This window comes from Primulina eburnea, chromosome 2 (genome assembly GCF_022965805.1).
Source record: "Primulina eburnea isolate SZY01 chromosome 2, ASM2296580v1, whole genome shotgun sequence".
NCBI classification, from domain to species: Eukaryota; Viridiplantae; Streptophyta; class Magnoliopsida; order Lamiales; family Gesneriaceae; genus Primulina; species Primulina eburnea.
In genome coordinates this window covers 16,139,792-16,162,372 of record NC_133102.1, presented here as the reverse complement: position 1 = coordinate 16,162,372, position 22,581 = coordinate 16,139,792, and the positions used below count along the sequence as shown (strand labels likewise).

General features: G+C 39.7%; 1 protein-coding gene across 1 annotated transcript; it reads right to left on the bottom strand.

The window, feature by feature from the left end:
* Window positions 1-14,966: 14,966 nt before the first annotated feature.
* Window positions 14,967-15,365, bottom strand: LOC140824155 (secreted RxLR effector protein 161-like). The gene has a single exon (XM_073185752.1). It carries the CDS (start codon window positions 15,363-15,365, stop codon window positions 14,967-14,969), a length of 399 nt encoding a protein of 132 aa, XP_073041853.1.
* Window positions 15,366-22,581: the final 7,216 nt, after the last annotated feature.

The window sequence follows — 22,581 nt, the reverse complement described above, 5'->3', positions numbered from 1 at the left end:
ATGTTCAACTCAGCCTGAGTGAACAGATACTTCAAACTCTTATGATCAGTGAAGATCTCAAATCGCTCACCATACAGATAATGGCGCCAGATTTTCAAAGCAAAAACGATCGCTGCTAATTCCAGATCATGAACAGGATAGTTTTCTTCATGAGGCTTTAACTGTCTCGACGCATAAGCAATCACATGCTCATTCTGCATCAGAACACACCCTAGTCCCTGTAAAGAGGCATCGGTGTAAACACTGAAACCACCAGATCCAGACGGTAAAGCCAAAACAGGCGCAGATGTCAAACGTCTGCGAAGTTCCAAGAAACTCTCTTCGCACTCTGATGTCCACTCAAATGAAACATCTTTCCGAGTGAGCTGAGTGAGTGACTTAGCAACCTGAGAGAAGTTGACAATGAAACGGCGATAATACCCAGCCAATCCCAAAAAACTGCGGATCTCGGCTACTGTCGTCGGACGCGACCAGTTCAATACCGCTTCCACCTTGCTTGGGTCAACTGAAACTCCCTTGCTAGAAATGACATGACCAAGGAATACAACCCTGTCAATCCAAAACTCACATTTACTCAACTTCGCATAAAGCTGATTCTCGCGAAGTGTCTGTAAAATAATCCTTAAGTGTTGTGCGTGTTCTTGCTGATCATGCGAATAGATTAAGATATCATCTATAAACACCACAACAAACTTATCCAAGAATTCCCGAAAAACCCGATTCATCAGATCCATAAAAACTGCTGGTGCATTCGTCACCCCAAAAGGCATAACCAGAAACTCATAATGCCCATACCGGGTCCTGAATGCAGTCTTCGATATATCTCCCTGATGAACTCGAAGCTGATGATAACCAGACCTTAAATCAATCTTGGAATACACAGAGGTACCTTGTAGTTGATCAAATAAATCATCAATCCGTGGCAACGGATACTTATTCTTTATCGTCGCACGATTCAACTGCCGATAATCTATGCAGAGCCGCATAGAACCATCCTTCTTTTTGACAAAAAGAACTGGTGCTCCCCACGGGGACACACTGGGTCGAATATACCCCTTGTCAAGAAGATCCTGCAACTGCTGTTTCAATTCTTGCATCTCCGATGGAGCTAAACGATAAGGAGCTCTAGAGATTGGTGCCGTGCCTGGCACTAAATCAATGCCGAAATCCACTTCCCGAACGGGAGGAAAACCAGGAATCTCCTCGGGAAAAACATCCGGAAAATCGCAAACCACTGGAATGTCACTGATACCGACACTAACTGCGGACGAATCAATAGCATAGATAAGGTAGCCTTCCCCGCCCGACTCTAAAGCACGACAGGCTTTCAGAGCAGAAACCACAGGCATCGGGGGTCGCGCTCCCTCTCCATAGAAAAACCAACTGTCGCCCTCCACTGGACGAAACTGCACAAATTTCTGATAACAGTCCACAGTAGCTCTAAACACAGTCAGCACATCTATTCCCAGAATGCAATCAAAATCCTCCATCGCAAGAATCATCAAATTAGCAGTTAAAACATTACCCTCAAACTCTAGAGGACAACCCAAAACTAGACGTTTAGCTAACACCGAATGACCCATCGGTGTGGAAACAGATACCACAACGCCCAAAGAAGTGAAGGGTAATGCATGACGCTTAGCAAATCTCGCAGATATGAATGAATGAGATGCACCAGTATCAATGAGAACGTAAGCAGGTAATCCACATAATAAAAATAAACCTGCGATAACTCTCTCGTTCTCCTCAGCAGCCTGATCCTGGTTAAGAGCAAAGACCTGCCCTTGAGTACGCGGTCGGAGGTTAGAACCCTGAGTAGACTGTCCCTGCTGTGGCCTCTGATGAACTGAAGCCTGAGAACCAGATCCTGATCCTCCGCCCGTTTGTGGACAATCTCTCTTCATGTGGCCCAACTCACCGCACTTGTAACAAGCACCCGCAACCTTGCGACAACGTTCCGTCGGATGATCCTTCCCGCAATGCTGACACGGGCCCTTCTTCTTCCCAAAATGGTGAACTCCTCCAGATCCAGAGGAAGAAGAAGTAGATCCAGCTTTCTTAAATGCTTGGACGCGGGGACCCAAAGAACTAGTAGGACGAGCAGACTGCATGGCTCGACCTCTCAACAAACTGCCCTCAGCCTGGCGACAACGATTTACAAGGCCCTCATACGATGTTGGATCATCGCAGACAACAACCCGATCATAAATCTCCTGATTGAGGCCCTGAAGAAAATGGTTATACTTGGCCATAGCATTGTCACTGACATGCGGAACATATAGAAGCAACTCAAAGAACTTCTGCTGATACTCATCAACAGACAAACTTCCCTGCTTCAGATTGATCAACTCAATCGCATTGGTCTGCAGAAGAGCTGGCGGAAAGTAAAGCAACATGAAAGCGGCTCGGAAATCGGCCCAAAGAACTCGACCCTGTCGCTGAACTATCGGTGCAGAGGTAGACCTCCACCACTTGCGCGCACCACCCTCCAGCAAGAAATCAAGGGTATCAATCTGCTGCTCCGCCGAGCACTGAAAAGTCTTGAAGCAGCTCTCCATCCTCTCAAGCCAGTTCTCCGCAACATCCGGAGTCTCACCGCCCGAAAGAGGTTTCGGCCCCATCTGCAAGAACCGATGCATACTAAAACTCCGAGGCTCATCACGACGGTGCTGACGACGTTCTCGATGCTCTCGACGACGCTCCCGATCGTCGCGGTCTCCCCAGCGTCCAACGCTGCCATGACTACTAGCATCGTCGTCAAAACCAGACATCTCTTAGCTACAAAAGTTACCAGAGATTAAACCCAAAAGAACAGTTCTAAATCCCAAAATCTTAATGCATGCTATGATACCATAAATGTAGTGACCCGTTCCAGAATCACCTACTAATCAGAACTTAAGCATGCAAAATTAACATTTAAAACTGAATCAGGTAAACAGCGGAAAAAATAGTAATACAACCCAATCGAACCTGTAAGTACAAAATACTTAAACAACCAGATCGAACTAAATACCAAGAACAAATACCAACAACTACAGGTCAACCTCTGCCAGCTCCCTGTCCACTCCCTCCTGGACCGTCCAACCTGAGACCTGCCCCATCGAATAGGGTATCCAAAACAGAGATAAACCGAGGACGTGAGCATAAAACGCTCAGCACCGAAAGCATGAGTATACAAGACTATGACATGCATGTATGCAAAATGTACTGGATACCAGGATCTGGGTATATCGAAATACTGCTCAGGTAAATGACGTCAAGGTATGTAGCACTCTGCGCCGTCGCACCAGGAGGTGGCTCCCATACCAAAATAAACCTGTGGATATACCGGTGACCTGACCACCGTCGGCCAACGGGGTCCAACCATCCACAACAAACGAGGGCTGAGCACCCTCTCAACAGGCTATCTCAAAAATAGTCAGGCTCAACATGATTATGCAAATGCCGCATAATAAACCATGCATCATATGACAGATAATAATGCAACATATAAACATGCAACACATAGTAAAGCATACTCAATCCTGCTATCTCGGATAGTACTTTCGTACCTCAAACTAGTAGATCCTAGCAATCAGTCCTAGAATCAAGTCTGCGTCCGTAGTCAGCCCACTGATGCCGCTAGCTCCCAACTAGAGCACAGCTCCGCTACAAAACCAGTAGCTCCCCGCTAGTGCCTAAACCTCGGGAAAAGGCTAGAAACCCATCAGAAACGACTAAAACGCTCTGGAACACTCGGAATTGGCGAGTAAAAAGTGAAGCCTCGCGCCTCTATTTATAGACAACGATCGGACGATCCGATCCTCTTCGGACGATCCGATCCACTTCGGACGATCCGAACCCTGTACCCTTCGGACCTTCCGAACCCTTATCGGACAATCCGAACCCTGCATGTCTTCCACGTGTCCAGACACCTGTCTTCGGACGATCCGAACCCTGATCGGACGATCCAAACTCTGCATGTCTTCCGCGTGTCCAGCCACCTGTCTTCGGACGATTCGAACCCTTTTCGGACGATCCGAACCCGCTTCGGACGATCCGAACTCTGTTCGGTCCTTCCGATCCCACCGAAATATAATTAATCCAATAATTAACTCAAATTAGGCATCGGGATACTACAGTCCATCCCCATTATGATGTCAAACTCCGGCATCGGCAACATGATCAGATCCGCATAAACGAGGTTGCCATGAAGCTCAAGATCTATGTCTCGGATCACATTGGTAGATGTCATCTCTTCACCAGAAGGCAATACTACTGAATAGGCTATGTCTAGCCCCACGGTCTTGACCTTGAGGAAATTAGCAAAGACCTCCGAAATAAATGAGTGAGTAGCCCCTGAATCTTTCAAGGATTTCATAGCGGAACCAGATATAAAAATTCTCCCTGAAAGGTTGGAACACTAAGCTGAACCCAATAATCACAGGAACTAACTTATAGACATGCAAAGGTCAAAGTTCTTCTAACTAAAATTCCCCAAGTAATACAAAGTAGAGCATGCAATCCTATCGCAATTCTAAGTTCAAAATCTTAATCCCGATTCCCAAAACATTGAAATTCAAATATAAACTTAAAGTTGTAAGATACCTGTCATAAGTATAGTCTCCGGGTTTGTCTCTGTAGCATGAAGAGCAAAAACTCTGCCTTGGGTAGGCAGATTCTAATGAGGGTACTGCGGCAGCATGTGGTCTGGGCTACCACACTTGTAACACTTCCCTGTGCCATACATACACGCTCCAACATGGCGGCGTGTGCACTTAGGACAGACTGGATGCTCAAAAGTCTTCGGGGCTGGGCGTCCCCGCTGCTGCTGCTGACCTCTATTTCTACGCGGGCCGTAAAAAAGCCTCTTATTCTGATGCTGCTGGTGAGGAGGAGGAGGGCGGTGTAGTACTGGGACAGGTCGCTTACCCTGGCGATCCCTCTCAATGTCAATCTGATCTTGCTCTGCAGCAAGAGCTCTGGAAACCGCGATTTCAAAAGTCATAGGGCCAGCCACCCTAACATCACGGTGCGAGATCAGCCGTAAACCATCCAGAAAGTGCCTCAGCTTGGCACCGACATCGTTTGCAATCAGGGGCATAAAATGAAAGCCCCTCTCAAACTTACGGATGAACTCCGTAACAGTCAGCTCTCCCTGCCTCAGGGTCATGAACTCCCTGGTAAATCTAGAACGCACTTCGTCAGTAAAATATTTGGAGTAAAATACCTCCGTGAAGCGCGTCCAGCTCAGCGTAGCCAAGTTCAGAGCTACTGATGCTCCTTCCCACCATAAGCGGGCATCTCCTCCGAATAAATAGGTGGCACATCGAACTCCTTCTGTATCTCCAAGCTCCATGAACTCGAAGATAACCTCGAGGGACTTGATCCAGCCCTCGGCAATCATGGGGTCCGTCGTCCTTGAAAACTCCTTCGGACGCATTTTCATAAATCTCTCTTAGGTAGCCTCGGGCCCTGTTGTCCTGGTCGCCACAGCATGGTTGCCCGCAAACTGTGCGAAGAACTGAGTCATTCCAGCTAACATCTGGGCATTCATGTCCGGTTGAGGTGGAGGTGGCAAATCTCTCTCCTGCCTCTGCTCCTCACCGTCCTCTTGGCGAGGCTCATCATTTCTAGTGCGCTCGAGAATGCGTCTAGGGGGCATACTGTTCCATACATATAACCCAAACGTAACCAACATGCATAATTCCCTAATTTCTTTAAACTTAAGTAAATACTGAATAATAAAATCTGAACGTAAAATATTTCATGAAAGCATGATGTTCGAATATTTCATGCTTTAAATAAAATACATAAATGTAAAACTTATAGACCGAAGACGTGACTTCGTGAGATTCTCGAGGTCAGTAGTAGTATAACCCTTTACAAGAACATAGGCTCTGATACCAGCTGTAAAGGCCTCTAAATTTGTATTTGAAAATTTTCGGAAAAACTAAAAATTTTCTTTTTAAATAAATAAAATGCCTCATTCATAAAATAAAATGATAAATAAAGTTTAATGTTCAAAATATCAGCGGAAGAAATTATCGTTCGGAAACTAACAATTTAAAATAATCCAACGAAAGATAAAATGTTTGAGCATAAAAATGATAAATGCTGAAAATGAGGTCCTCGGGTTCCACTACTGCCGACCCAAGATGTCTCACCGGTCCCCGTCCTCGATCCCGACCTCATCGGTACCTACAACAATCAAGTCTAGTGAATCTAAAGACTCGGCGGCATGCATATATCGTAAATAACGAGTAAATAAATAATAAAATTGCATGCAAGGTAAAAATGTCATGAGTCTGGAGTAACGTAAATATATCATGTCATGAGTAATTATAATACGTACATAACTGAACTGAAAATCATAATTGAAATGTTTGCTCCGTGGAGCCCTGTCATGAAATAACATGTAATAATAATTTTCAATTTAGAATATGTTCTACACAAGTGGCCCCTGAACTGAAATGAACTGGACCGGTAAGTGACCACCGGGTGAAGTAATAATCGTCTGATTAGACTAATGCCATAGTATACTGGGTGGAACTGAACCGAACCGGTAAGTGACCACCGAGTGAAGTAAGAATCCGATGATAGTGAAGTGGCCACAAGCAATATCGCATAAATCTCAAAAATGAATATTTTATATTTTTATGCACGTAATGTAATTAAACAATGTAATTAAATATCCTGTATTAATTTTACCGAATGGGTTGGATCGTTCTCAGGCTCGCTGCGACTTAAATCTTAAATGAAAAATATGAAATGATTTTACTTGACCAAACTTTGTAATTGAACACATAAACGAGACAATTACGCCCATTGACTTAGTATTTAATCATGACTCCGTGCCAACTCGAACCAACACCGAACCATCATTTAGTCATGATTAAAATAAGCCTAAAATGATGAAATAATTCTCCAAAAATTATACAAGTCGAAATTTTGGTGAATGGAGGCCAAAACATGAAACGCTCTTTTGAGAGTCAATTTGACACATCGCACCGTAAATTCTCGTACGACCTCTAAATTAACCGAATCACGAACGGTCAAAAACACAACCTTCCTAACTTGATGAGGTACTGTCCAGTCCAAGGCTATAAGCTAAAAGCCAACCAAGAACTCGAAACACACCTCTGAACTACAGCACACTTGCTATCAAAAATTACAGCAGCGGTGTTTGCGTTTCCTTGCGTCGTTTGCGAGGCTAATCGCCATTGGGGCTTGAACCACCAATCAGAACCTCTTACCAACATCCTAAGGAATGGTTTAAACCATGGCTAAGGGCCCTATCCCAGCCACAATTTAACCCACACCATGAACACCCGAAACTCCCACCCGAGAAGCACCCTTGCGTGCGTGGGGAGTATTCCTTCGTTTGATGTCCTGTGTCATTCCAGTGGCCATTTGATTGACCATGGAATGATCTAGACGTCAAGGGGTATGGTGTGAACCATGGCTAATGGCTAAAGAGCCAACCAAGATCCACACTAACACCCATAAAGCCGAAACAACACATGCAGTAATATGAAGGGGCCGGAGGGGGCTGTTCTTGTTTTTATTTAAAAACCGATTCAACCATGGACCAAGCCTCGAAGGGGCGACTTGGTCACAACTTAGACATAACCAGGGGATGTTCTAACCATGGCTATAGCCCTTAGGGCAGCCAAGATGAGATTCATCTCCCTTGACAGCAAGAACAGAATTTTCGAACTCAAGAATGGCTTTGTGGATGAGTTGCTGTATTTCTAAATTTCCAGCGTATATGGGGCTTGAACGAATGGACCAACGTGATCCTAACATGTCTTAGTACATGTCTAGGTGCAGCCTTGGGAGCCTGGACCCGATCCAACCACCTGAAACACCAAAAACTCAGAACTCGTGAAGCAAGGAAAAATTAGAAAAATTCTGCACATGAAGTTTCGAAAATATATCTCATGTATTTCGGTTTTGCTAAAAAAAAATTCATAAGTATGATGTTTTAAAATATTAATATGGCTTGATTATAGTGTGAAGGAAGATATAAACATGCCTGGAAATTTTTGTTTTGAAGAGAGCAAAAGAAACACAACGACGCGGCGCGGAGGAGGAAGAGTATTCTTCTTTTCTTTTCTTCTACTCGATTTTTCTCTCAATTTTTTCCTTAGATGCCTCAAGATTTTTACCCTGATATTTGCACTGAAATTTCGAGAATGGGGTAGGGAGAATGGCTTGGGAAAATGAGAGGAGATTGCTAGGTGAATGGAAATTAAATATTCTTTCAATCTTCTAGCTTGAGAGAGAAGGGATGATTGTGATAAAAAAAGATTTTGAGAGATAATTCTAGGATGCACTTGGTCGATAATTGTGTCTAGGAACAAGGAGAAAATTGCATAAGTAAATTATTTGTTAGTGATTTAAAAGGTGGGGAAAAATCTACCTACAAAAAGATTAAGAAAAGATATAAATGGATTGTCCAACTAATAAAATCTTTTCAAATAAGGGAGGGGCCGATTTTAAGCTTGTAAAATAAGGGAGAATATTGCTTAAATATTAATTAGTGGAGAATAAATTTTAGGGAATTATCTAACAAGAAAAGGTAAGGAAAGATTTTACAGAAATAAGTTTTCAAATATTTTTAAATTTATTAAAGTGGATGGCCGATTTTATTAGGTAAAATAGGGTAGGGAAATTGCTTAATTATTAATTAAATGAGGATTTAAAATGGTGAGAAATTATCTCCAAGAAAAGATTAAGGAAAGAAATAAAATGGCGAGTTGTTAATTAAATTCAAATCTTTTAATCAAAGTGGCCGAAAATTAATGGTAAAAATGGAGGAAAATATTTCTTAAATCTTGTATTTTATTTCTTTAGAGTTTTATCTACCCATTAAATATTTTAGTGAATTAATAATTTAGTTAAGGAATACCCCTATCTTGCATGCATGACTAAATATTTAATTTACTTTGATAATTTCTAAAACATTCTTTTGCATTAAATTAACTTATTAGTTATCTAAAATAAATTCTAATAATGTTTTATAAATATTAAATTTTATCTCCATACTCCAACTTCAGTCCGGCCTCACTTATTTAACTGAAAAGGTAGCAACTAAACTATTGCATAAAATGATTAAATTTAAAGAAAAGAATTTAAATACTCATGCAATAATAAAAAAATCATTTTAATTTAAATACTAGGAATTACGCATGTCTTATACGTAATCAAATCTACGGGTTCTACACTTAACATCTGCTTCAAATACTAATCTAGAAAGACAACAATCTTCAATCAAATTCGAAACACCAATCGTCGATAAGGATAAAGAACATACCTTTCGAATCAGTGCATCGGCTGCTGCATTTGACTTCCCCGGGTAGTATTTGATTTCAAAATCAAAATCTTTTAATAAATCAAGCCATCTTCGTTGCTTCATATTCAGTTCTGACTGTGAAAATAGGTATTTCAGACTCTTGTGATCAGAATAAATCTCAAACTTCTCACCATATAGATAGTGTCGCCAAATCTTCAATGCGAATACAATGGCCGCCAATTCAAGATCATGAATCCGGTAGCGAGTTTCATGCGGCTTCAATTGTATTGAGGCATAAGCAATAACATGTCCTCGCTGCATCAAAACACAACCTAGTCCTATGTGAGAAGCATCACAATAAACAACAAAATCACCTGTACTTGACAGAATAGTCAACACCGGAGCACTTATTAATCTCTTCTTCAACTCTAGAAAACTGGATTCACACTCTTCTGACCAAACAAATGGAGTATCTTCTGAGGCAGCTGAATAATCGGCTTAGCAATACTCGAAAAATCTTTATTGAATCGACGATAATAGCCTGCTAAACCCATAAAACTGTGTATCTGTGGCACTGATGTCGGTCTAGGCCAGTGGACCACAGCTTCAACTTTGCTAGGATCGACAGAAATCCCATCTCCAGATATGATATGTCCCAAAAATACAGTATGTCTCAGCCAAAACTCACATTTCGACAACTTTGCATACAGTTTCTCATTTTTCAGAGTTTTCAAAATGATTCTCAACTGTTCAGCATGATCAGTCATATTCTTCGAATAAATCAGAATATCATCAATAAAAATAATCACAAACTCATCAAGATACTTCTGAAATTTTCGGTTCATCGAACCCATAAATACAGCTGGAGTATTCGTTAAACCAAACGACATGACTATAAACTTATAATGGCCATACCTATTTCTAAACACTGTTTTCGATATATCAGAATCTCTGACTCTCAGCTGATGATATCCAGATCTCATATCGATCTTGGAATAAATAGAAGAACCCTGCAACTGATCAAATAAATCATCGATACGAGGAAAACAATATTTATTCTTCACCGTACCCTATTTCAATTGCCGATAGTCAATGCAAAGTCTCATTGAACTGTCTTTATTTCTAACAAATAGTACTAGAGCACCCCAACGAGGAACACGATGTCTGATGTAACCCTTGACCAGTAAATCTTTTAATTAATCTTTCAACTCTTTTAGTTCAATCGATGTCATTCTGTATGGAGTTTTAGATATAGGAACTGTACCTGGTATCAATTCAATGCTGAAATCTATCTCTCGGACTGGCGGCAAACCCGGAATATCATCTGGGAAGACGTCAGCAAACTCACATACCACTGGCAGATCTGCCAATGAAGGGCTCGACTTCAATAGATCTACTGTATACATGAGGAATCTCTCTGCTCCTTTCTGTAATAATCGAGTCATAGATAATGCAGATATCAAAGGAATTCGTGATCTGGAAACCTTACCATAAAATTTCCATTCATCAGCCATCTCAGGTCTGAATCTTACAATTTTTTGGAAACAATCTACGGTAGCTCTGTACTTGGTCAGCATATTAATACCAATAATGCAGTCAAAATCAGAAAATCCAAGTACAATACAATTTAACTCTATCCCATTGCCAACATACTGCAGCATACAATGTTTAACAGAATTCACTGATATCAAACCTCTCCCAAAAGGTGAAGAGACATATACTACAGCAGATAAAGACTCAACAGGCAATGCATGTATCAATGCAAATCTCTCAGAAATAAAAGTATGAGATGCACCCGTATCAATCAACACATAAGCAGGAGAACCGCAAAGAGAACGTTTACCTACAACTACATCATCAGGTGCTTCCTGGGCCTGTTCCTCAGTCAATGCAAATGCTCTGGCATGCTGTCTCGGAGGCTGGCTTACAGTCTGGCTTCCTCCTGGCCTTGGCTGTGACTGTGTAGGTGCTGGCTGGAATGAGTGAACAGCAGATGATCGTCTATCAATCTGAGCCACTGATCTAGATGATTCTGCTTCCTGAGATCGTTGAGAACCTCGCTGTGGACAAACTCTGGCAAAGTGTCCCTGCTGTCTGTAGATGTTGCAACTACCAAACACTCCTCAGCATTGATCTGTGGGATGTCTTCCTCCACATGTTCTACAATAGACCCCTGAATAATTCTGGCTCTGTCGTGAACCACTGGAGCTAGATGAACTGCTACCAGACTTCTTAAACTGTTTTCCTCTGGCTTTCAGTTGATCTTTCTTCCCAATGCTGCTACTTCCACTTTTAAATCTGGGAGGGGGTTGATGGAACTGAGTCGAGGTTTGTTGCTGTTTCGGTGCTGGTGCAACATACGAAGATCTCTTCTGCCTAATCAGGCATGGTTCAGCTCCTTTTGCTCTGTTCAAAGTATCAGCAAAGTTATTCGGTCTCCCATTATTTACCAATGTAAAAATCTCAGGATTCAGCCCATTGATAAACTGATCAGCAACCGCTTCTCCATTCTCAGCAACATGTGGAGCAAATCGTAGCAACGTAGAGAATTTAGCCACATATTCTTCAATATTCAGATTATCATGTTTAAGGTTGGCAAACTCTGCACCCTTGTCTTTTCTTTATGATACTGGGAAAAACCGTTGATAGAATTCAGTTTTAAAAATCTTCCAAGTAATAACCGTACCTCGATGCTCCAAAGCCCTCTTCGTCGTAAGCCACCAATTCTTTGCAACATCATGCAACTGGTGCCCAATCAGTTTGACTCGTCGGTCATCTGTATAGTCTAATGAATCATAAAACATCTCAATGTCATCAAGCCAACTCTCACAATCAACAGACGTCTCAGTGCCCTTCAGAGTCGGTGGTTTGAATGCTTGAAACCTCTTTAACAGTGTTTCCATGGGTGTTGTTGTGACATCCATCGGATTATTGGAGGTACTACCCTGTTCTGGGATTTTTCAAGGAGGCATATCTGATTATCAGAAGGATTAGTAATCCAGTCTAACAAATCTATTTCAGACCTCCTCTGATCATCTTTCTGCTGATAAAGAATAGGTTCTGATTCATTCTCAAGTCATACATGTTTCCAATCAAATCAGATAATCAAGTAACATGTACTTTTAAAAGTAGTAAAACATGCTAGCAACACAAAAGCAAGGAAGAAAACTCAATCTAGCCCGCTCACTCTCTTTTCTATCTCAGTCTAAGGAACCTACTGCTCTGATACCACCTGCTGTGGGGACCCGAACCTAATTCATCTTCTTAACTCGTTTTTGGGATTAAATGGATCAATTACATAATATGGGTCTAATTTTTTTTTAAAAAATACATAAGTGCGCAACATATGATAATCAATCTTACTTCATTTACAAGATCAAGTTTAATATCTACAACATGATCAAAACTACATGTCTTGTACAAAATACAATCATATAGAACTAGGGTTCAACAACTATACATCAAGTTTTGAAAGCCAATTCTACTTCTAAGTCCGGATCTCCACTCTAATCTTGATCTCTCATCCTCTTCTCGACCCTGATCATGTCCCACCTGTTGTCATTCACACATACAAACACAACAACAACCGGATAACTCTAGTGAGAATATAACTCCCAGTATAAACAACGTATATATGCATTTCATATAAACATATAGAAAAGCATATAACAGTTATCAATAACATGTATCATAGTCTGAAAGACATGAAACGATATAAAATTGTAAATCAAACTCTTTGACTCTTAAATCTCTGACTCGACTCTTCTCTAGTCTAGGGATCCCGGCTCCCGGACGTTGTCACATTATATCGAATCTCTGCAATAGGAGTCGATCTACTCCTAAGCGCATCGATATAAACCAAACATCCAGTGTCTTGACACCTCTGCCAAAGACTCGTTCTCAATATCTATCTTCTATTCTCTGTTTTTTTATAAATCAATTGAATAAGCATACACATTCAAGAATTACAAAGGTATTAAAACAATAACAAGTAAGTATGTGGTTTTGGGAAACTCAAGTCGTATCTAACTCGAGTTATATCTCCCGGTTAACATTTATATCTTTCTTTTCTCGAGTTTTAGCTTTGGTTCGTCCTTCTATCGATTCTGTAGTTGAATTCTCGACTTCAAATCCAATCTGGGATGACATGTTACTATCAACATACAATTCAAACCAAAACATCTCAATCATATCAAATTATAACGGCATAACGGCGCAATCTCGAAATATCCCAGCAACTCAACATCAACAGATACAAATCATATCTCATATCCGATAACAAACACAATCTGATATTCTCAACATCTGTATAATCTCAATCAATTCAATCTGAAAATGATAACAATTTCATACGATTTCCGTTCTTCGATCCGGTTTGGATTATACTATTGTCTCATTCTCAGGAACACATAATATAGATCAAATCATGATTCCCCCAATAATATATTTTCAAACCATGCTGAAAAGAAATCAAACTTACATTTTTGTGAAGCCTTCGATGAGAGGAGCACGAAATTAAACTCAGATCAAAATTCTGACGGGCGGATCTTGTATAATTCTACTTCTAAAATCTAAAAGCTTGAAAATTCTCCCTGGGAGACTCGGTTCTTTCCTTTATCCTTCTGAAAGAGAATTAATTTTTTTTAAATACAAGTTGCATCAAAGAACATGTGGCTACTGTCTCGGCGCATAACAATTACTCTGCTCGCACATATGCGCACCCTGTCCTCGCGCATATGCGCGAAACCTACTGTCTCGGTACTTGTAACTTCTACATGCTCGCGCATATGCGCGCTTTGTCTCGAGCATATGCGTGGGGTCTTCTGCCTTGCTCGCGCATATGCGCGAGGTGTTCTGTCCTCGCAATAATACACATGCTTTCTCAACTCTTTTCTCGGCGCGGTCCTTTTAATCACAACAATTCATAAATCAATAATCTCGGATTGACAAAATAAAATCTCGGGCATTACAGCATTTACCCCACAGATACTACTCTCGAGCTCGAGCAACATTTATCCTTGTTTTAGGCCGCTGATTTGACTACGAACTTGTTTAGAATATACAATACACTTCCTAATGAGTTTCCTGATCTTACGTTATGACGCAGACCTCATGGTACCTATTTATATTCAAGGACCTTATCTATGCAGCTTGCATGGGTATACAGATAAATTATAATGTTATAATCGAATAAAATCATAAAATATTATTAAAATAAAGATTATTTTACATTTGAGTCAATAAAAGCTCTAGCCATATGTTGGCTTGCCGGGCACCTACTCAAACAATTTCCTACTTTCCCTATAGCCAACTACCCATAAATCTTAGACCCATTGCTTCGCGATGCTTCTCAAATAATGGTCCTCGCAGGGGCTTCATCAGTGGGTCAGCAATGTTATCTGCGGAGGCATATCTCTCTACCGATATGTCTACTCTTCCCACAATCTCCCAGATTATGTGAAACTTCCTCAGTATATGTTTGGATAGCTGATGAGACCTCGGATCCTTCTCTTGCACAATGGCACAGATGTTGTCACAGTAGACCGGGACTGGATCAATTGTTTGAGGAATGAAACCCAGCTCTTGGATGAAATTACTCATTCAAACACTTTTCTTTTGCTGCAGCCGATGCAGCTATGTATTCGGCCTCAGTGGATGAATATGTTGTGATGTCTTTCTTGGAACTTTTCTAAGAGACGACACCACCATTGAGCTTGAATACAAATCCAGAAGTCGATTTCAAATCATCTACATCTGATAGGAAGCTAGAATCAGTGTATAATTCCAATTTTAGTTCTCCACTTCCGTGTACAAAGAACAAATTCTTAGCTCTTCTCAAGTACTTGAGAATGTCCTTCACTGCTTTCCAATGCAGTGGACCGGGATTCGACTGATATCGACTTGCAACACTCATTGCATTTACAATATTAGGTCGAGTAGATATCATACCATATATAATACTGCCTATGTCAGACACATATGGCATGCAGCTCATGTTTTCTATCTCTTCATCAGTCTTAAAGCACATAGACTTGGATAGAGTCACACCATGAGACATTGGAAGATATCCTCTCTTGAACTCCTCCATATAAAATCTCCTCAGTATGGTCTCGATATATGTGGATTGGATGAGCTGTGGCATCCTCTTTGATCTATCCCTATGTTTCTGTATTCCTAATACATATGATGCTTAACCCATATCCTTCATGGAGAACTTACCAGCTAACCATACATTAGTTGAATGCAACATCCCTACATCATTCACAATGAGTAGTATGTCATCAACATAAAGCACCAGAAATATTGCTGCATTCCCACTGACCTTCTTGTATACAAAAGGTTCCTCGGGATTTTTGGAAAAATCAAACTCTTTGATAGTGTTGTCAAATCTAAGGTTCCAGCTTATCGATGCCTGTTTAAGTCCATAAATGGATCTCTAAAGTTTGTATACTTTATGCTCACTTCCTACTGATGTGAATCCTTCAGGTTGAGACATATAAATCTCTTCCCTAATATCCTCATTAAGGAACGCTGTCTTCACATCCATCTTCCATATTTCATAGTCATACCATGCTGCTATGGCTATCAGTATCCTAATCGACTCAAAAATCGCAACTGGATAAAAGGTTTCCTCATAGTCAATACCTTGCCTTTGACTGTATCCTTTTGCTACCAATCTAGCTTTGAAGGTCACCACTTTCCAATCCGCTCAAAGTGTCTTTTTGTAAATCCATCGAATACATGGATTCCATCTCGGAGTGCATGGCTTCATGCCATTTAGATGAATCAGTATCAGACAATGCTTTCTTGAAATTTCTTGGATCACATCAGGAATAGGCTCATCTAGGCCCTCTCAAGAACCAGGCTAAACCTATTAGGCGGCTTTGGGATCCTTTCAGATCTCCTAGGAGCTTGTGTTTCTTTGATTGGCTGTTGTGGTGTGGTTTCTACTAGTTGTGTAGTGGGAGGTTCTCGAATCTCATCGAGTTCTATCATCCCGCCTTTTCTATCTAATAGAAACTCATTCTCTAAGAAGTTGACATTCCTTAAAACAAACACCTTTGTTTCACTAGGATAATAGAAGTAATATCCAAAAGAGTTATTTGGATACCCTACAAAGTAGCACAAATTGTTTTTTCTATCCAATTTGTCACTCACTGCCTGCTTCACATAAGCAGGGCATCCCCATATTCTTAGGTAAGAATATTTTGGCGGCTTTTCCATCCATATCTCATATGGGGTTTTATCCACTACCTTTGTATGGACTTGATTCAACAACCTTGCCGCTGTTTCAAGCATATATCCCCAAAAGGATGGCAGCAACTTAGTGAATCCCATCATAGATCAAACCACGTCCATCAATGTCCGATTACGACGTTCTGAAACATCATTCAACTGGGGTTTGGCAGGCGGAGCCCACTATGAGAGAATCTCATTCTCTTTAAAGTAGTGTTGAAACTCTGTACTCAAGTATTCTTCACCTCGATATGATCGTAGTGCATTAATACTCTTTCCTAGCTGTTTTCTCTACTTCTGCTCTGAATTCTTTGAACTTTTCAAAGGCTTCATACTTGTATTTCATTAAATACACATACTCATACCTCCAGTAGTCATCGGTGAAGGTGATGAAGTAGGAATGGTCAAATCTCTTGCTAACACTTAACGTGCGTGTGGATAAAATCTAACAGATCATGTGCACGTTCAACTTTCCCTAGGAAAGAGGCTTTGGTCATTGTTCCGTTCAGACAGGACTCACATTTCGCTAGATAGTTTATGTCTGACGAGTCAAACATGCCCTCTCCCACTAGCTTGTGCATTCTTCTTTGAGAAATATATCCTAGCCTAGCGTGCCATAGTTGTACTTGGACTGTCTTGTTTTATTTTGGTGGTTGTTGTTGTTATCGTGTTAACTTGGACATGGTTGTTTGGAATATCTTTTATTCTTAAGTTATAAAGATCGTTTTTTTATTTCACCTGTTCCAATCAAACATTCATTCTTGTAAATATTACAAACACATTTTCTAAATAAATGTTGCGTGTTTTCTTAATTTCTTGCAAGTGCACAACGTCGAGTTGTAATAAAATGTATTTTCGAGTACAAGTGTCGATCCCACGAGGAGTATGTATCTAAATGTATATTAATGCTTGTAAATAAAATAGTCTCAATTTTATTTAGAAAAATCAATTAAAATATTTGTTTGCAAGAATAACTAAATTGACAATGGATTTAAATAAAATATCACACCAAACTATTTCAAATAACAATTGAATAAAAGATCTAGAGGTCCGATTTCACTCAACTATCCACCATGTGTAACTTCTTGTAGCTATGTTATAAAAATCCTTCTTATTCATTAGCCAAGAATTCTATAATTATCTACTATCTCTCCCGAGTGTTAAATAGATATTGGTTATCTAAAATTTGATTGCAATGTTCCCATCAACAATCTACAAATAAATAACACATCAAGCACTAGATTCTCTATAGGCTTCAATAGCTTTATAGGCTCTCCCAAACTCTATAAATACCATTGATGTATTTTTCTCTTTTCTTGTTTATAATTTCCTTTTCCAAGTGATAAATTGTAAACATATAAATCGTTCAATTTATGGCCAATAAATTGAAAGCATTAAGATTAGAACAATACAAATGAACAATATGAAGAACTTAAATAACTTAGTTCATAGATTCCAACACATGGTTTCTAGTTTTGTTCCATCATTCCTCTAGAAATAAAAACTTAGCTCATAATAACACAAACAAAACAATAAAACATGGTTCTAAAACAAGACATATCAAATAAAAATAAAGAAAGAAGAACTTAGAACAAGAGATTTGAAGTGCTGATTCCGTTCCCGGATTTGTGCAAAAGAATTCCCAAGAACTTGATGAACTTGGATCTTCAATCTTCTAGCCTCCACTACTCTTCCCAATACCCTAGATAGTAAATAATAGAAGCCTTTTATAGTCCTAGACAATTCTTTGCACGCAAAACACAAAATTCATCAACTCCCATGCGCAGCACACCAAATTTTCAGAATTTCCGGACTTTGTCTGTCAACGACCGCGGATGCGGTATGCCTTCGGTAAATTCTTGAATTTCGAACATCAGTGACCGCGGGTGCGGTGCAGAGGGGACCGCGGGTGCGGTACAGCTTCGGCAAAAATTCTTGAACATTGACCGCTGCGGTCTCTTTGTTAGCGCGGGGGCGCTGGAGCTTCGGCCTTTTTTTATCTTTTGCACTTTCCAATTCAACACTTTACTACTCCAAATTCTCATTCTAAGCTTCCAAACTACAACAACAAATCACATAAAACCTGCTCAATAATTTCAAGTTAAAAAAACAAGTAATAAAAGTACAATAAATTGCACTTATCAAACTCCCCCAAACATAAGATTTTGCTAGTCCCGAGCAAAACAAAACAAACAAACAAGTCAAGAAAAATTTTAAAGAACTTGGTATCAAGATATTTTAACTAACTCTTCATGCATTCACAAGTTAAATCAATCCAACCAATTTTTCATCCATATATAATCATGAAATCGGTTAATTTTCTTAACTTCTAATATCTTCAACTCATGTTTCAAAACATTCTCAATCGATTTCAATTTCTACAAACACAAATCAAGAGGTCTTTTCCGGTAAAGATTGGGTTCAAAGCCATATTCATTCACGAAAGGAATACCCAATAAATATTTGATGCAATGAGGTGTGTGTAAAATTGATCAAGATTCGTACTCAATGGAAGTGTATATCGATTGTCCATAGGCTAAATCCTCCCAAACACTCTCCACTAGTATATTGGACAACTATGACTTGGTCAATAGGATTTGCTATGCTTGTAATGTTAGGCCTTGCCTCATGGCTACAAATGAAGATTAGGAATTCAAATAAGGGAGTAAGTTGAATTTTTATCTCTTTTGCAAGCTCCATTTCTTTCTTTCATCTCCATTTTTTTTAATTCATTTCATCTCTTTTTTTCTCCCATTTTTCTCCAACTTCATCAATGTAACATCATTCATTTTTCTTTTCTTTTGTAGGAGAATTTTCATTTCTTTGATCCTTTGAATTCTTACTCCATTGAGAAGGTAGGAAATTAATGTTTAAAATATTCAACGGGGTAGTAAATGTGGGATATTTGAAAAGATATCGAATGGGGGTCTTTTACACATATTAACGTGTTCCATTCGAATTCAAAGGGTCTTTGATCCTTTGAATTCTTACTCCATTGAGAAGGTAGGGAATTAATGTTTAAAATATTCAACGGGGTAGTAAATGTGGGATATTTGAAAAGATATCGAATGGGGGTCTTTTACACATATTAACGTGTGCCATTCGAATTCATATAAGCTCAAAGAGGTGACAAATTATTTTTATTTGGTAGCTTGAAAGGCTCAATCGATCAAAAAAATCACCTAAATCATTCCTGAATCATAGTTTGTCCGTATTTCGCCTCGACTGATGTTTGGATAGTTCTAGACAAAATCTCAATTCACCAACACAAAGTATAATCTAATCATCATGAAAAATGGTGTCTCAATGCATCAACCAAATACATATATATTCAAAAGAAAATTGCTTGGCTTCCAAGAAATTACAAGAATACAATTCTTTTCTCATATAGGCTCAAGAGGGCTTCAAATGAATATTTATGAACAATATAAATAGGCCCAAATAAAATCAAAGATTGCCTCAATCATATATGTGTTTAAAAAATTTATTTCAATGTCAAATGAAAATCACAGAGTTTATAGAAATTATAAGTCTCAAACTTACCAAATCTTATGATTGTTCTCTAAATTTTTCAAATTGATTGATGAACATGAATGAAATACATGACCTTTCTTTTCAATACAATTCTTTTTCATCATTGGCCATTTTAAATAAAAAATTTCATGACTATGACACACAAGCAACAAACTCAAAAGAAAAAATAAAACACTCAAATAAAACTAAACAAAATGAACAACACACAAAATAGAATAAAATATCTCTCCCCCAAACTTAAATATATGCATCGTCCTCGATGTAAATGATCATGAAAGTTAGACGAATACACATACCTCAGGCAACGACCGTCAGTGGTCATCGCCATCCTCATCATCTTCGTCATCTTGTGGTTGTTGGAACTCCGGCGGGTGGTATATGGGTGGCCACTTTGGAGGAGGTGGAAATGGATGACCAGAGGTTGAAGCAGATGGAAATTGCTGAGCCATGACAGACGTAAAATCCATCATATATCCCATAAATGTATCGGTCCTAAACCGAAACTCATCCATTTCTTGGCGTTGATTTCTCATTTCTTCTTCCAACTGGGCCAACCTATCTCTCTTATTTCTTTGTTGCGGTTGTGGTTGTGGTTCTTGAGCTTGAGCCTGGGCACGTCTTTCTGCAGCTCTTCTGTTGAATTCCCTTTCAGCTCGACGTGCCGCAACTTGTTCACCTCTCACTGCCCTATGTGGTTGAACTACCACAATGGCATTTTTCGGCTTTAAAAATTCTTCATTCACTGCCCAAGTTACTCCCACATTCTGGCATAATGCAGCGATAAGAGAAGGGTGGAGGAGTCCACTAGGAGAGTTACCTCTTGCATAATCAAGCATCAAACTCTGAAGCAATTGATCTAAATCAATATTCTTCCCCGTCATAATGCAAAAAGTAAGAATAGCCCTCTCCTTGATGATTGTGGTGGTATGCTCAGTAGGCTTAATCCTAGCAGAAATAAAGGAATACCAATCTTTGGCAACTCTTTTCAGATCAGATTTTGCTAGGCTGACATGCACATCATCTCTCATTCTCAACTCTGCTCCTTCTATGCATATTTTTTGAAGAATATTATTATAATCAACTTGCTCAGTTCGGTATTCTTCATATTCATCATGCATACATAGAGTTATACCATACACCGTATTGATAGTATGTGCATCAAAAGCTACCATTTTACCTCGCACCAAAACCTTCAATTGTTCATGCCTAACCTTAAGGTTAGCGTAAAATTCTCTTACCAACGAAATAGCAGCATCTTGTGGCTGCTTGCCAAACTCCTCCCAATGCCGAGCAGTAAGCATTAATCCAATTTCAGTTCGGGGGAAACTCAGATCAAATCCCTTTTCTTTTATAATGCTTTTGTTCAAAAGTTTTCCATAGTTCTCCTCCGCTTTTTCGTCCCAAAACATGTTTGCATCGTAATTTGCAGATGATGATGCACCCTTGGATTGTTTCTTTCTTGGAGGCATTTTATCAAACACCTTCAAATCAACTTCTTACCCTTCAATCCAATTCACAAAACTAGATGATTCTTCACACCCCCAAACTTGTTGACCACAATAACAACTCCTCAACAATTATACACACCAATATATTCCACAATATCAAGAATGTACTCCACTAAATTTCAATTTTATTTTCTTCTATTGTAAATAACACCAATAATTTCGAATCTCAACAAATATACTATGGATTTGCTCACCTTGAGTGTAGAAATGTTTCTTTGAAGAACAAAATCGAAGCTCCAATCAAATCTTGATGAAATTTTTGAGCCCCTTTTCAAACCCTAGGTTTGGTGTTGATTGTATGAAATGTAGATGGAAATTTGAGTGGAATTTTTGAAGTTATGTAGGTGTGGAGTGTATTTTTGTGCTTGAAAGATCAAAATTTGAGTGTGGAATGTATTTTGAGTGGAGTTTTTCGAAGTGCAGGAGAGAAATTGGAGAAGGGTTCTTCGTTTATGCGTCATTTCTGCCCCATTATGATTTTAAAAAAACACGACCGCAGGTGCAGTAACACAAGGACCGCGGGTGCGGTCTGCTTTCGGTAAATGTTTTGAAATTCAATGTTTAGCGACCGCGGGTGCGCTCCAATATAGACCGCAGGTGCGGTAAGCTCTCGGGACATGTAGCGCGGGTGCGGTAAAAAACACACCGCGGGCGCGCTGTTCTCTCGGCAAATATAGCGCGGGTGCGCGCTCTTGTTAGCGCAGGTGCGCTAAGCTCTCGGGAAATTTTCAAATTTTCTGTTTACAGAGACCGCAGGGGCGCTTGAAACAATACCGCGGGTGCGGTATTCCTTCGGGAAAAAAAAATTTTTCTTCTCCAATTTTTAGTCCTGAAAAGAAAACAATTGGGATTCATTAGATTTGGGAAGATACACAAACACAATATACCAAAAGTACAAAACCCAAAATAAGAATACAAAAATAAAAGCAAAACCAGAAACAAAATGCAATAAAGAAACAAAAAATTTGGGTTGCCTCCCAATAAGAGCTTGGTTTAACGTCTTCAGCCCGACTTTCATTTTTCTGA